Here is a 15,985-nt window from a genome sequence, read left to right as displayed (position 1 = left end):
ACCTGATATGGTCACTCTCAAATGCGCTATATCATTTATATGCCTCAAAATGAGCAACCTGGGAATACTTACATTAATCCTTTGCAATTAGTATCTTCTTAATTCAATAGTTACTCATGAATATGGAGTACTCATGAACACTTCATATTTAAGTACATATTACACTGCTATCAAATTCGTGGGTATCGACACGACTTAATTTTTAATTATCGGCGATAGAAACTTCCTAAAGTAGTGTTCGTTAAGACTCGAGTCCTTTGAATCCTCTGCTTTAAGACTCGACTCAGTGTTTCAGATTTTCAAGCCCAGATCCTGACGGCCGCGGACTGGACGTACGCGGCGCGCGGGGCGGTGACCGGGGCGTCGGGATGTCTGTGAAGTTGGCATATCAAAGGCATATCGAACTATCGCTCGCGCCGCTCGCTTGCGGCCCTGGTTTCTCAACAAGTCTCATTGAAGTCAATACACTTCAAAGAGACTTGCCGCGCCGCCCGCCGCCCCGTTCCGTTCGCCGCTCCGCGCGCCGCGTGAGTCCAGTCGGCGGCCTAAGACGGATCAAGAACTTGCATGCGATTTTCGTTACACTCCTGTGTTTGATCGATGGACTGAATTGATTGTACAGTCAAATGCGAAAATATGTATCGAAAGAATCTTCTCATAAATATGATATTACGCTCTTAATACACTGGAATAAGATGTTATGGGACATATTTTTGAGTAAGATGTGTACACCCATATTTTTACACTTGACTGTACTCTGTAGTTAGCAATATATCGAATGTTGCTTGCAAATTCTCGCACTGAATAAGTGGGGCTTTATAATTAAGTCGAAAAGTCGAAACCTGAGTTTAACTTTTTAGAGATCCGAATTTTATAAAGACCGTCCTTTTCAGAGATCTCTAAGATTATTTTTACAAAAAAAATCGAAATGCATTGTCTTTATGTAAAATTCATGGATTAGGTAAGCAAATGACATAATACCGCCTATTTTCTTTAGGGCTGAACACCGAGTTAGTGGCCAACCCTGGATGGCGCAAGTGGTTCTTACTGATATTTATAAGGGAATGAAAAATGATTCAACTGGTCATGTATTTTAAGTCTAAGATTGCTCGACATGTTTTGCTCCATAACAAGGAGCTTCAATATATATTGCCATCTCGTTTAATATCAACACTAGGTATTATTGATGCCAAGTAAGAGGACTATTCAGTAGTGTTATATTTATAGATATTCTGGTTTGACTAATTGTTATTTTTTACAAGAGCGAAAGTAAAAAGCGTATAATGCGTACGTAAGCGTACCTCTGTAGAGTACGTTCTTACATTATATACTTTAACCTGTATCAAAAGCTTTTTAAAATGCTATAATAATAACTTAACTAATCAGAAAGTACTAATTGCATTTGAACTGTGCGTATATATATATTATTAGTAGGTTATGTTAATGCTAAATGAATGCGCAAATGCAGTGAGTGCACCGATGACGTGCAAATTTAATTTAATATATATTCTATAGTAAATCACACTTAATTTACTGTTGCATCAACCGGTCCACACTAGGGCAGAGTTGCACAAAACCGTCGAAGACTCTGCGGTGTTATTTAGAAAGCTTACTCATCAAAACAGTATAGTCCGACCATTATATAGGTCTGATCTCTGGCTGTTTGCAGCCTTTTGTCCACGGGTCAATTTACACTAGACACAAGCACAAAGTCTACTTTAAAATATTGTGTGAATGTATAGGCAAGTAGGGGTTAGGTTGTGAAACACATTAGCGACCAGCGCTGACCCCCGCGAATCCTGTTCTGCGTGACATTTGATGAAACTAATGAAATGTCCTCGCCAATATTTTAATAAGAAAATTTATTTTAATGTAATGACTGAACATTTAGGTACACACATATACTTATTGGCGATTTAATTGTAAATAGTCTCTTACTTTATTCGCTTGAATGAACTAAGTAGGTAGTTAGTTGCCCAATCCAATAGTGCGACGTCAAACGTTTTTGCATATTTTCTAAAAAGTTTGCTGTGCTATGCTATGTAATATCTAAACAGAAACGACTGGCATAAGATGGAGGAGGCCTTCGTCCGGAAATGGATGATTTCTGGACGAAGGCGTCCTCCATGTCATGTGAACCCCGCACAGTAAATAAATCGGACCCGGGTACGTCCTTAAACTACGTCCAAAAGAGAGGTATGGGCATTGTGAATTTCATCTCGCTTTGTGTGGTAGGGCACAGCCAGTGGATGTCATTCCAGATCTAGAGCAGAGCCCAACTGGGGAAGTACCTCCACCTTACAGAAAACCGCAGCCAAATAACACTAGACCCTACTCATAGTGTTGTGTTCCTGCCGGTAAGTAAGGTTGACAGAGCTCAACGAGGGGGGGGGTTAGGGTCAGCAACGCGCATGTAACTCCTCTGGAGTTGCAGGCGTACATAGGCTACGGAGACTGCTTACCATCAGGCGGGCCGTATGCTTGTTTGCCACAGACGTAGTATTAAAAAAAAAGTTAAGTTTAATTTTAGTTTAATACGTTAAATAAGTTTAACTTTTTAGGGGAATAAAGATTATTTTTTTTCTTTTTTTATTTAACTAATATGCTCAAATATCACGTGAACATTAAAAAATAATGGCAGGTCCTTTGCTCCTTACTAAAAACCTTAGGTATATAAGATACACGATTGAGCTAAAATTTTGCGTACTTACGTATTGTTCGTGACAATGCAATCTTTAAGATGGAGGCGGAAGTAACTCTGTAGAAATTGTACAGTCACATCGAGCATAAACTAAGCAGTATTGTTTACTAGGCACAGAAGGTACCTAGGCCTTAAAGGCGTGTTTCTGTGATAATGATAACATTTATAAACTAAAAGCATGTACAGTCACGTCTGAAAACATCGACACGACTTTATGGCCCATATATTAGGGTAGTGTATAGATATTTTTGGCACTTTGTCCGTATCGATATTTTCAGACGTGACCGTACGTCTAAATTTTAAGCGAAATAATTCTTAAAAACGGTGACGTTTCAAACATTCGTCAGCCATATTTGTCATTGTTGACAGGTTAGGCATCGATCCATCCGGCATTCAACCACAATTGAAAATTGTGTAAAAATGTTTTTTCATCACACTTTCTCGAAAAATATCTTATTTTCATGCAGGTGGATTGAAGTACAAAGGTCTATATTGTTCCCTCGGGTGTTATGGAGTGTACAAAAAAGCTATAGTTCCCTAGGGAAATTATATCACTATATAAATATTGTATCACTAATTCATACAAACCAATATATAAATAAGTTTTACTTTTAAAATACTGACATTTATATTTTAATATGCATCAAAATATTTAATTTGATTATTTTAATAGCCGTTTAAAATATTTTTACATAATTTTCAATCGTTGCTGAATGTCGAATAGGTCCGTGCCTTCGATGCATAACCTGTCAAATAATGACAATATGGCGGACCAATATTTGATATATCACCGTATTTAACAATTATTTCGCTAAAAAATATATATATTATACAACCCTTGCTTCCAAAATTTCACTTATTATCCCCCTCGTTGCACAATGTACTATAAACGGCTATTAAATTAATCAAATTTAATATTTTCAAACATACCCAAACAAAACTATTTAAAATTATAATTATATTTTGAAAATAAAACTCATTTATACCTCCTTCCGTAAAAATTGAGTACCTAGATGATAAAAACCATTATGCCCATAGGCATAATGAAATATTAAACAATCTATTACACCCGGGGGCATAATATAGCTCATTCCTTCTCAGTATGCTGGCATACAATAACACCGTTTACGAGCAAGTGCGATGAAAATGAATGTACGGTTGATATCGAATATTGATGTATCTGAGTATCTGATGTGGTTACAAGTACATAATTATCTGAACACATATCTAATGTCAACGCGTTAAAGTGCTTGTTTAGACATTTTTAGTACCCGATATATCAGAGGGCAACTGTATAGTCAAGTTTACAGACAGAAAAACAGGAAAAAATGTCTGTGAATTTTAATAACAAAACTTCCGTGAGACACAGACATATTAAATATATTAAAAATGGGAAAAATGCTTGACATGTTTAACTCCGCACCGAGTAGTATCATCAGGAGCTTGCGTTGGCGGCTTGAGTTGGTCGGTCCGCCAACGAGTCGGTCAGTTAAACATGTCCAGCGTTTTTCGACTTAAAATGCGTGAGTGACCATTTTTTAATATATTTAATGTTTGTGAACTCAACTGTACCATCGTAGACAAATATTTGTGAATCTCTTGAATTGCAACAGGATAAAGTTTTGGTCGGTTGTGTTGATGATTCGCTAAATACGTCGTCATAAATATGGTCATACTCTCATACTAAAACTAGCCGATACTTAATTTCTTAACCGTCGCCATCGTAAAATGAATAGCCTAATATTTATTTACTGATTTCACAAACCATTAAATGATTGGTCAATTCTCTTATTTTAACAACAATGGAATATTCTAAAGTAAAATAGGCAATACGCTTTCAAAATTTCCACTTTGAAAGTAGGTGAAGACATTGTCAGTAATTTTTTCACACCAATGTAGGGCGGGCGCGGGTTCACTGGCGATATGTGTGCGAGTTGAAAGCGAAGCGAGCGCGTAACGTGTTCGCCGCGAGTGCGCAACGATATCGCCGCGAGCACGCAACGATTTCGCTCCCATCCCAGTATATCATGCCGCGTAGCCAACGTTCACGCTCCGTGGCGAACGAAACGCAACTGTCACAGTCGCACTAATATGGAAGAGTGATAGAGAGAGATAGCTACGATATGCTACGGAGCGTGAACGATTGTAACGTTGGCTACGCGGCCAGTACGCAGCGAAATCGTTGCGCCCTCGCGGCGATATCGTTGCACACTCGCAGCCACAGAATAACTAATAGTTGTCGCAGCGCCCTAATTTGGCCATAATTTGTCACGTCATTTTTGTAACACCTACTCTTAAACTCTGTTTTTACATTATATCTCTGGTAATTTTACAAATGTGCAAATACAAGGTCTACCCTCTAAGTTTGGCTATAAATTGTATAGGTTCATTCGTAACTACGTATATGCAAATGTATATGATTGTCGTTAATAACCACAATTTATACGTAATTTTGTTTATATTGCGTCGCCTTGCTAGTTTTAACGATTATGTGTGAAGTTTTATTGTAAAATTTAAAGTTGAATGTAACTAATTATATAGCTTTTGCTTTATTTGCATAGACCCAGAAATTTAATAAAGATTTTTGATGAAAAGATGTCACACAAATACAGGTACACATTTATGTCATTATTCATAAACGCGTTACTGGCCTGAATTAGTTCGAAGAAGAATCGTTTGTCTTAATCTGTCATTTTGACTTATGTCTTTTTAAGAAAGGGATAAAAAATAATTTAACTAAATTAGGCCCGTAAAGTTTTATCAGTAAGGGAGTTAAACTGCACAGTCAACATGAAATAACTAGATAATGACGGTTAAATTGAAAATACATATACATATTTATAGTCAGCTGCAGAGACGCACACTGCATAAAAACGTCCATGCAGGGAGGTCAACCTATCACTGCAGCTGAATGTATATGGAAACACACCTTTATTGCCATATAAATAAGGGTTGGTATGTCACGATAATTGACCACTTTGGCCATCACTATACATTTGATGCTAACTGTACATGACTTCCCACACAAAAGACGTAAGTGTACTCACTGATACGTCCAGTCAGCAAAACTATTAGCTTAGCACCCTTGCATACATATTTGTATGCAGGAGGCACATACTTTTTGTAGAAAATGCTCCTACTTCCGAATTAAAACCAAATAAAATGTTTTAACATTTTTATTAAAATATAAAAATAAGAAACGTATTTACAAAAGTAAGAATAATTATACAATGAATTTCTCATGTTATCACAATGTCATACAGGATATGCAATGGCTCGGCTGACTACGGAGACACAGAGGTATAACGACATTAAAGGGTTTGCGATAAATATTTATATTCTAAAATCGAATTATTGGAATATTTTTTAATTCTTGCAGACCCTTGACACTTACGACATTAGTGTTTTAAATACTTTCATTCTCAGAAGATATTTGCATTTACACAATTTGACTGTTTAAAAAGGCAATAAGTATAATTATGTCAGAAAATCTTATAAACCATTTAATTGATTAACAACTTGCTACATACTCGTATTTATTACCCAAATCGTAAGTATTGACAAAATATGTAAATTAACGTTCGTACAAACAATACTGTTAAATTAAAGCTAAAACCAAAACTTAATTTGATTAATTTGCTTTTTTATGCACTAACATAGTGAACATAACATCAAAATTATGGCATGGTCGGATTTGCATTTCAATCATGGCAGTGGCTTATCAATCAGTCAAAAATTGGACCATTGCCGGATATTTACGACATTATTTTAAACTACCGTAAAGATCGGTAACTATTTTATTTATTAAACATAATGAGTATCTAGGTTTTAAGTTGCGTAGTGTCTGACGTCATAGCCCCTCACTTCACAGGTACGGTTAGTCCTTAAGTCCTTACACTAGAGTTTATTGTTGGTAGTATTGTCCCTTGTAGTCAAGGGCTGCCCTATCTTGCTGTTGTCTGGCGGCCTCAGGGTTGTTCTTGGCCTCTATCGCGTCACGCTCCTGGAAAACAATATAAATGCAAATTTAAAGTATATACATATTTTTAAGACGATACGATGACATAAGATTTATCCAACTAATTTACAAAATACACAATTGATTCGGTCAAATTATGTTTTTTTTTAACAAATTATATTCACACATATTTCATGCGAAATGGGGCGGGGGTTGTGTCAGGGGGAGGGGAGGGGACGCTAGTGTGCGTAAAATACCATACCTAAAGATCATACTACATTTGTTTGTAATGAGCCGGGTCCACACCTCATTCCATTTCCTCCTGTGTGGACCCGGCTATTTGGATGTAATTTGTTTGTCTTCCCCATACATTAAAACAACTTTACCGAATCAAGTATTGAAACGTGAATAAATAAAATTAAATCGAGCTTATAATTTAAGAAAGAGTCTTTTTCAGAAGAAGAAAAAAAAAACATCGAATGGGGGGTCGAAGTATTTTACACAAGGCGTCAGCATAGCTTGCCCTGTCAATACCTTGTGTCAAATTGTTGTTTTTTTTTAATGCTCTGGATGCCTTTAAAGGCCAAATCTCGTAAAACAAAACTAGGAGCCGGGGCAAAGCTATGATGGCACCATCTATGCAAACCTTTGAGAGTTGCCAAACCCATTCTAAAAGTTGTTGGAATTTATACGGTTTTCTGACAGTATTTATCTCCTAAACTTCGTATATAAGTGCCGAGAAATTAAATGATTCGAATAAGAGTTCGAACCTCCTGTAATAAAGTCACACACTTTGCAAGTCAGCTTCATCATCATCATTATCATTTGGTTATCCAATGTAGGCCTCTTCTTCCACTCCTGTCGATCTTGTGCCCGATTCATCTAGTACCTACCTCCGTGTCATCGGATGTCATCCACCCAGCACTGTGGTGGTCTACTGCGTCGGGTGTCCGCCCTGGGCCTCTATTCAAGCAAGTTATAAAAAACGAGGTCCAAAGTCATATTTTCAATACTAACCGCATTAGCCTTGATTCCGGCGTAGATGAGGTCCAATCCCTTCTGGATCTCAGGGGACACCGGGGGCGGGGTGGGGATGTGGTCTCCCTTGACCCTGAAGCCGAATTCGTCAGCGGTGTACTCGACCGTGATGACCTCTCCGTTGGGGGCGGTGTAGCTGTAGGAGCCGTGCTGGACCAGCGCGTTCTGGTCCTCGCCGACGGACTTCAGGAAACCGGACTCTTCGGCTTGGATATGGTTGCCGGTTTCGTACCTGGAATTGAGATACTGAAATGTTAGTTGTGGTTTCTGGAATAATCCTGTTTCGCTTTATTGTTGGGATCAAAAGTGTTGATTATGATTCTTAGTGGGAAGAACCCAAAAAAAGTAAGTTCTGAGATATTTCTTTTTGGAAGTCATCGCGGTATTGGACCCGGGTATGTCCTTAAACTACGTCCAAAAGAGAGGTATCGGCAATGTGAATGTCATCTCGCCTTGTGTGGTAGGGCACAGCACAGCAGATGTCATTCCAGATCTAGAGCAGAGCCCAACTGGGGAAGTACCTCCACCTTACAGAAAACCGCAGCCAAATAACACTTGACCCTACTCATAGTGTTGTGTTCCTGCCGGTGAGTAAGGTTGCCAGAGCTCAACGAGGGGGGTGGGGTTAGGGTCGGCAACGCGCATGTAACTCCTCTGGAGTTGCAGGTGTACATAGGCTACGGAGACTGCTTAACATCAGGCAGGCCGTATGCCTGTTTGCCACCGACGCAGTATATAAAAAAAAAGAAGAATTTCTTTATCGCGATCGCGAAGATCTTAAGTTCAAACAGTCTTAATAAAGTAGGTACCTACATTTTTGTAGCTATTGTACTCGTGAAAATCTGATCAAAAATAAAAGTTTTTAGGCAATCTTATGTATATAATTTTAACTAGTTTACCCGCAAAGTCGTCTGCCTGGAATGATTTCCGTAATTCTTATATTCTTCCCCATGACCAAAACTATCTACATTCCATTTTTTATCTAGATATATTCAGCGGTTAAGCATGAAAGGGTAACAAAATATAATAATTATTGCATTTCTAATATTTAATAGGGATAGAATTAGGTTATCAAAGTTAATAACAAAATTAACAAGCCGCCTGAAAATGAATATAGTTGTATTAAGATAACTCTGAAGCGACTTTGATAGCCCAGACTGTGCAAGTGTTATTTATTTATACGTAATAATAACGTAGAAATTGTACGTTTAAAATAATACTTCTACAGTCTGTGCTATCAAAATTATTGCAGAGTTATCTTGGTCTAACTCTATAAAGATTCTTGTGATACAATGACCTTTGTTACCCAAATTTCACTCGTAACAACTCTAAATTGACTTTGCCCTTGGGGCAGAGTAAATATTTGTAAAAGCGATTATGTATTTTTCTACAAAACACGTGAGTAAACCTCTATGAATTTACATTATAAAAAGTGTTTGCATAGCATATAATCTTCACTTTAGAGTGGTTTACTTACTTACATATAAACCAAAAATCTATTAACAGTAACTTTAGTGACAGATTAAGTTTAGCAATTGACATCCAAAGAAAATATGTCCTTAACGTTTGCAGTTAATTCATCAAGTTGGATTTACATTTCCTGCAAACTTCTATAATTTTTTAACCAAAGAACTTGCACTATGAAAATAAAAGCGCGTGGTATGAACCTATCTAGACGGCCATTTAGTCTTAATTATAAAATTACATTGCAAAGCATTTGTGGTAAAAAATAAAATGAATAAAATAAAATTAATAAATTAAAATACGGAGCTTCGATCAAGCGTTTCTTCGTACTTTGTATCCTTTTACAATACCGTCTTATTATGTATAAGGCTTTGCAGTTATTCCTTTTTCTCGACTTTGATATAACGAATTATAAAAAAAGATGTATTTACGGAATTTAGTGGGCAGACAATTAGAGCTGACCGATCTTGAGACGACAACGAAAAAATTATATTTACATCAAAACAAATACAAGGCCCGATTCGACCTTTAAGATATGTCAAATATTAGCTAATATTTGACGTATCTTCAATTTCAAATCGGGCCCACTGACACATTTTTGTCGCTAGGTAGTGTCAAAAAATAACGACGGTATCAATTTAATTTTAGCACCTGAGCGCCATAAGCCTGCTAAAGTGTAACTCAACAAAATGCATACGTTACTTACGCAGTCTTGTAGCTTCCGTCGGTGCCTTGTTCCTTATCAAAACGAATGATGGGAATGAAGGTGGTAGTTTCCAGCTGCACTTTAGGTCTGAAGTCGTCGATCTGCTTGGCCTGTCTGAACTCCTGTGGCTGTTGTTGCTGCTGCTGCCTGTAGTCTTGGGGATAGTTGTTGTAGTTCTGTTCGGCAGTTTGCTGGTCGTCGAACGCCTGTGGCTGGTCCGGCTTTGACGGTGCTCTTCTCTGAGGAAGAGCTACCGCCAGGGACGCCACAGCACAGAGAGTTATCTGGAAATAACACATACAGAAATTAGTAAAAAAAGTTCATTTTCATGCACGATTTATTTCTTTGTAATTAGAGATCCCTTCAGAGTCTCCGGCAAGTGCGGCGGAATTTCACCATCTCATACAAACGAAGTTTCGTTCTCATTTAAGAACTACGTATTGAATTGTAATGATACTTTGCACATACAATGACATGAGACATATCTAGGGCTGAAATTAGTTTATATTGCTCCACCTTATATAATAAACGAAATAGAGCAAATATTTGTAAGAGAATCTTAAATTCGCTGTATTTTTTAACTATGGTATCTGAGGCTAACATAATTTAATTAAAGCTCTAGATATACCTTATCTTATTGTACGTACAAAGTTTCAGAGCAATTTAGTTAGTCTACTAGTTAATTAGTAAACTACGTTTGTATGGAACACCGAGCTTGCTGGGGATTTTTAATTTTATAGCTAAAGAAATTGGCCTCGAAAGGTTTAGAGGAGATGCGACAAAACCATGCAAAATTAAATCAAGAATAAACTGTTCATACCTAAAGAATCTAGGCACACCCATAATTCTACTAAACATGGGTTATAATCTATGCCAGACTGGCGTCAATTACATAAAACGTTCATATTTTTGTTTTAAAAGGTAATCTTCGTTTTATAAACGCATAAGAAACCGGCATCTTCTGCTAACGAGAATCGGTGAAATTACGATCGTATCTATTCGTATAATGAACAGTATCGATTGCGCGTTGGTTTATTTGATAAATGTGCATAAGTATTACACACGAAGGAATTACGTAGAGTGAGAGTAATCGGGCGGAATAATAAATCTTGGAAATGGTTGCATTATATCACCACATTATTCCGTCATACATTCATAACGTACGTAATGTAATTTTTGAAAAAAAAAAATTACAACAATATCCCATTATGTATAACTAAATAATGAATTAATAAACGCTATTCGTAGTTGTAACAATCTATTTAAATTACCTTGTTTTACCTGTTATAAAAGATTTATCCGAAAATGTCAAATCAATTCGACCTTCGAACGTATATGATGGAGACGAAATACAGAACGATGTATAGTTGTATGCGTCTGATACGTTGGCGATGATGCGATGATGTCAGACAAAAGAGCTTAATCATATTCGTTATGTCGTAAGATGAGATGGAACGGATACAATAGGCTTGTGAAACCTCTTTCGGCACGCCGTTGGGGCGAAAGCGTACTCAACTTGTTACCACTTTCAGGACCAGCAATACTATTGTTTTCATTGAGATCTACTTAACTTCTGGTTATGGTTTGTTAGCATCATTAAGTATCTCATGTTGGTCAATCGCTGTTACGTCATACCAGTAGTTTAGTTGTTTGTTTTGCGTATGTTGTAAAACTATGTCACCTCAAAAATGTGTAAGGTATATCCATTAATACATATGGCTTTGAAATAAATGTCTCATGCAATTCTATAGTATTATGTTGAAAGATAAATATAGCGATCTGCGAATGTAACATCTAGAATAATAAGAAACTAAATGGATATGGGAACATTGAAACTGCCAAGTACCTCAACAAATGAGATTCACGATTCTTAGCTTACTGTTAAGCAAATAGATGCTGAATGAGAAACGGGACTTGTATTATGCACCGCAATGTCTACAAACCAATCAAAAACGATTTAAGAGCCATATCAGTCCTCCGAGACTTTAACTTTTTGTTAGTACTAAAGTTTTAGTAGTGTTATGTAAGGATCGTGCTCGTAAGTGCACTAAACAGCTCAACTAACAGCATTAGCTTCAAATCAAACAATTACCTTACAAACCCTGCCAATCGTCTGTCAGTTACGTTACGTTAGTCCATTGCGTTACGCCTTTTCAACATCTTCATATGTATAAACATTTAATGCAATTATAAGTAATGCAATATATTTCACGCTTTGATATAAGTCTAATTGATTGTTAAACATCCATTAGATTATGTGCTTCATTGATTATTTCATGTCGGCAGGCGTGCTCGCATAATTGACTTATTTAACATACTCAATGCTTTATTTCATTTCATTGTTTGTTTATTGCAACTGAATTCAACTGAATGTTAATCAGTGCGCGATACGAGTATTGACGATTAAAGATTACATGGCCCATTTGACCAAAGTAAAACAAGGATGTAAAGTCAAGGTTAAATAACAAATTGATATTTACAATATTAAGCTGTTATTTCGACTGTCTGTCTTACGTCGAGTTTGTTTCTTTGTTCTTTGCCGCATAATTTTATGAAACAGATTTCCATTACCTAGTCACTTTGGCATTGATTTAATACGCAAATTTCATTATTAAATTAAGAAACAGTCAATTGGTCGCAATCTGACCTTCCACCTATGCGTCCAAATTATGAGCCACAAAGTTATGCAACCAATGAACTAGTACAAAATCGCTTGTATAACTTAGAGTAAATTAAAATGAAGCTGCCCGTATGTGAAAAATATATACCATTGTCTTTCATATAAATAGCTTTTAAGACAACAATAAGACACTTTCATTGCCAATTTAATTTAATTAGTTACATACGTTAATTATGATACGATTGTTAAAAATGAAGTATTGTCGACATTAAGAATTAAAATGTCGGATGTGTAATATATAAGTATAAACTTATAAAGTAACAGCATCTTCTTAAGAGGAAACACTGCGGCCGCTTCTCCATCAAACATAATCCTCATTTTTGTCTCTGGATAATGACAATGGAAAATGTTTTAACATATTTTGACGTATATTAACCATAGCTATGCCCCTATGTTAGACTTATTTGATTTTATTGTTTGTGCAAAAATTAGGAGCGAAAACAGATTTAATAAAAAAGATGCTCCTCACTCTTATAATAATTAAAGATACGATAAAAATTTAACATACGGGCATAGCGGTGGCTGATATACAACAAACAGTGTCAAAATATTTTTAATAATGATAATATCCAGAGAAGAAAATGAGGACTAAGTTGGTATGAAAAGGCGATTTCGCGCGGCTGCTGCGTATACTCTTAAATATCGTTAACCAAAAACAAGCGGATGTAGAAATGTCTGATACTTGAATTAAGCACACAGAAATAAAACTCAGATAAAACAATATTCCAATCATATTAAACTCTCGAATCAAATCATAAGATAAATAAGTTGTTCTAGCTGATCCATAAGCTCCTGTCAAAAGCTGTCACAAGTTTTACGGTGATACTTTGGAATAGTACGTGTAAACATTAATCTATGCAAATTACTTATTTACAAGTGCAAGATTATTTTGTTAGTGACATTGAACCCACGTGGTTTTCACACATGGACAGATGAATATGTTGGCGTCGGCAATTATTGCGTTATCGAACTCCTTGGGGTTATACCCAAACAATATATTAGGAATTGGCCCACTGGTCCTAGATTTATGGGATCGATATTGACAATGTAAATAAAGAATGATGACGTTGTGAACTATATTTGACCGAGCGTTATGCTAAGGTCTCCCTTTCAGGTTGAAATGGTCACAGGTTGCATTTATTACCCGATTCTCATGAAATTTTGTCAGCAGGTTCGGTAGTTAGATATTTTTTTTCTGTCGTTTCGTTTTTTGGAAAATGTTCAAAATAGTGGACATTGGCATAAATGAGTTTGATGTGATAATGTCTAAACGAAGTATTTTCCATTTTTACATTTTTATTAAGCTTATTGTGAGGTCTACAGCTCACAGAGCCACCATTAGTTTGAGAAAGATCGTATTTTTCATTATTTCATTAAGATCTTTCGTGGTGCTATGAGATAATTTTTTAACAATTAAGTACGATTAGGCCAATGGTGAAATGACCCGCATTGCTGACGTAGGCGAGAAAACCGCTAGGCTAAAATGGGACTGGGCCGGTCACGTCTACCGCATGCACCCAGAGAGGTGGGCTAGCATAGCCACCAAGTGGATGCCGGTAGAGGGACGTGGACGGGGCAGGCCCAGGCGGAGATGCCGGGATGACCTGGACAGCTTCCTGAACAACTGGCCGGAGGAAACACCAAATCGGGAATCGTGGAAATCAAGGGGAGAGGCCTTTGCCCAGCAGTGGGACACTCAAACAGGCTAATAAAATAAAAAAAGGCCAATGGAGTACAGACAGAGATAACCAAAGATGATAAATAAATATCAAATTTTACAAATTTGACTAGAGAGAGCTACAACTACTTGGAACGCTTTTCTTTTGATACGTATTACCCCAAATTTCAGAATTTCTTATTACCCCAACATGTAAATAATTAGTCAAATGGTGAATCAGTGATTGGTAAATAAAATGCTTTACCCAAAGCCAAAATGGCTTATTGAGTTAATTGTGTAAACAAACAATAAGATTTAATTCAGATAATTATCTTACACTAAAGATATTTTGAACACTTTAAATCCCAATAAAGATTAAACGTTTACAGCACGAAATTATATCGCAATCCTTGAGTTTGTTCCATCGTCGCATGTTCCATGAAGACTTGTATTAATATTCGGCTTTATTCCACCAAGGGTACGAATCTGCCTGCTTAAAGTGAATGTCAAAGTTCGCGGCACGCCCACCGACCCTATTCGATCTCTTGCAATACTTGATCAAAGAAAATCCTTACGTTTGCTGCGCAACATCCTCTTTCGTCCTTCATCTTATTATTTTATTATGCTATTTTCTTCACAACATTAAATGTTTATTAACAAGGACATTGAATCTACTTATATACGCAATGTTGATTTACATGTTCAAAGAAAGCACTTTACGCAACTAGATCTGTCTTGAGACTAATGGATTTATCGTGTCAAAGATAAACTAGGATACCTAACTAGGTATTCGGAAGGACAATTTCTTAATCTAGCTTTCTACTTACCAGGAGCTTCATTGTTTTTTCGAGTGATGCGGCCGCGTGGCACGTGGTTCGTGAACTATGCCAGAGTGGTGGTCCACCGCTCACTTTTATACCTCACCCCTGCCACGCGCTCTGCTTCGAGCCATCTCACTTTCATGCTTACTACTGCAGTATTGCAGCCACCGACGATGCTGTCAATTTTTGTTTTCAATGTCAATAAGTACTGCAAATGCCCTTTTTGTAGCGCTGAAAATGTAATACTTGAGACGGATTAGACAGGTAAAAGGATTATTGTACAAGGGATCTTCTAGTCTCATAAGTTACGTCTCTGAAAACTAGAACATCTCTTGTAAAGAAACCTATTATTACCATACGCGCATGAAGAAAAAAAAACAGTAATCTTTTTCTATTTCTTGAAAACAATCCTAGCGTAGTCAGTAGTGACCCTGCCTACGAAGCAGGAGAGCCCGGGTTCGAATCCTGGTAAGAGCATTTATTTGTATGTTTATCACGACGTGCCTAAGTTATGGATGTTTTCTATGTAGGTACAAGCTTTGCTTAGTTTTGGACTAGGTTGACATGTGTGAGATTGTCTCCTTATTTATTTTTGTTTATTAATTTAAGATATCAATATGTATTACTTAATTAACAAACCTAAGAGGTTCTTCATTCAATGTAATGAGTGTATTATTGTCTATTGAGTTATTTAACAACTCTACTTGAAAGTGGTAAGCCAGTATAATTGTTGTTTTGAAACTAAAGAGCGTGGAGAGTGAAGTTCTTTTTAGCATTTTTTTATTTATAATACCTACCACAAAATTTTAGCAAATTATTGATACTTAATTAATAACGCAAATTAAAATCTTGTTTACGTATAAAAAAATTGAGTTTGTATCCTCCATATCTTTATAGAGTAGGAAAAGAAATATTTACGTTCTTAGGTAAATCCAGAGCAGTCCTCTTATTATCATTCCT

The 15,985-nt window shown here is 36.6% G+C and overlaps 1 protein-coding gene across 1 annotated transcript; it reads right to left on the bottom strand.

Moving 5' to 3' along the window:
* Positions 1-5,862: 5,862 nt before the first annotated feature.
* Positions 5,863-15,152, bottom strand: LOC133520072 (cuticle protein 3-like). Its single transcript, XM_061854366.1, has 4 exons — positions 15,032-15,152; positions 9,868-10,151; positions 7,677-7,929; positions 5,863-6,704 (listed from the first exon to the last, which is right to left on the bottom strand). Exons 1-4 carry the CDS (start codon positions 15,041-15,043, stop codon positions 6,606-6,608), a joined length of 648 nt encoding a protein of 215 aa, XP_061710350.1. The 5' UTR covers positions 15,044-15,152; the 3' UTR covers positions 5,863-6,605.
* Positions 15,153-15,985: the final 833 nt, after the last annotated feature.

Source organism: Cydia pomonella, chromosome 7 (assembly GCF_033807575.1).
Source record: "Cydia pomonella isolate Wapato2018A chromosome 7, ilCydPomo1, whole genome shotgun sequence".
Taxonomy (NCBI): Eukaryota; Metazoa; Arthropoda; class Insecta; order Lepidoptera; family Tortricidae; genus Cydia; species Cydia pomonella.
The sequence above is the reverse complement of the archived record's forward strand: the minus strand, read 5'-3'. Positions and strand labels throughout refer to the sequence as shown.

Excerpts from the sequence above, each read along its gene's own strand:
- LOC133520072 (XM_061854366.1), bottom strand. Across the intron at positions 7,930-9,867 it reads GACGGAAGCTACAAGACTGC|GTACGAAACCGGCAACCATA; the intron begins GTAAGTAACGTA and ends TCTCAATTCCAG. Across the intron at positions 6,705-7,676 it reads CCGGAATCAAGGCTAATGCG|GAGCGTGACGCGATAGAGGC; the intron begins GTTAGTATTGAA and ends ATTGTTTTCCAG.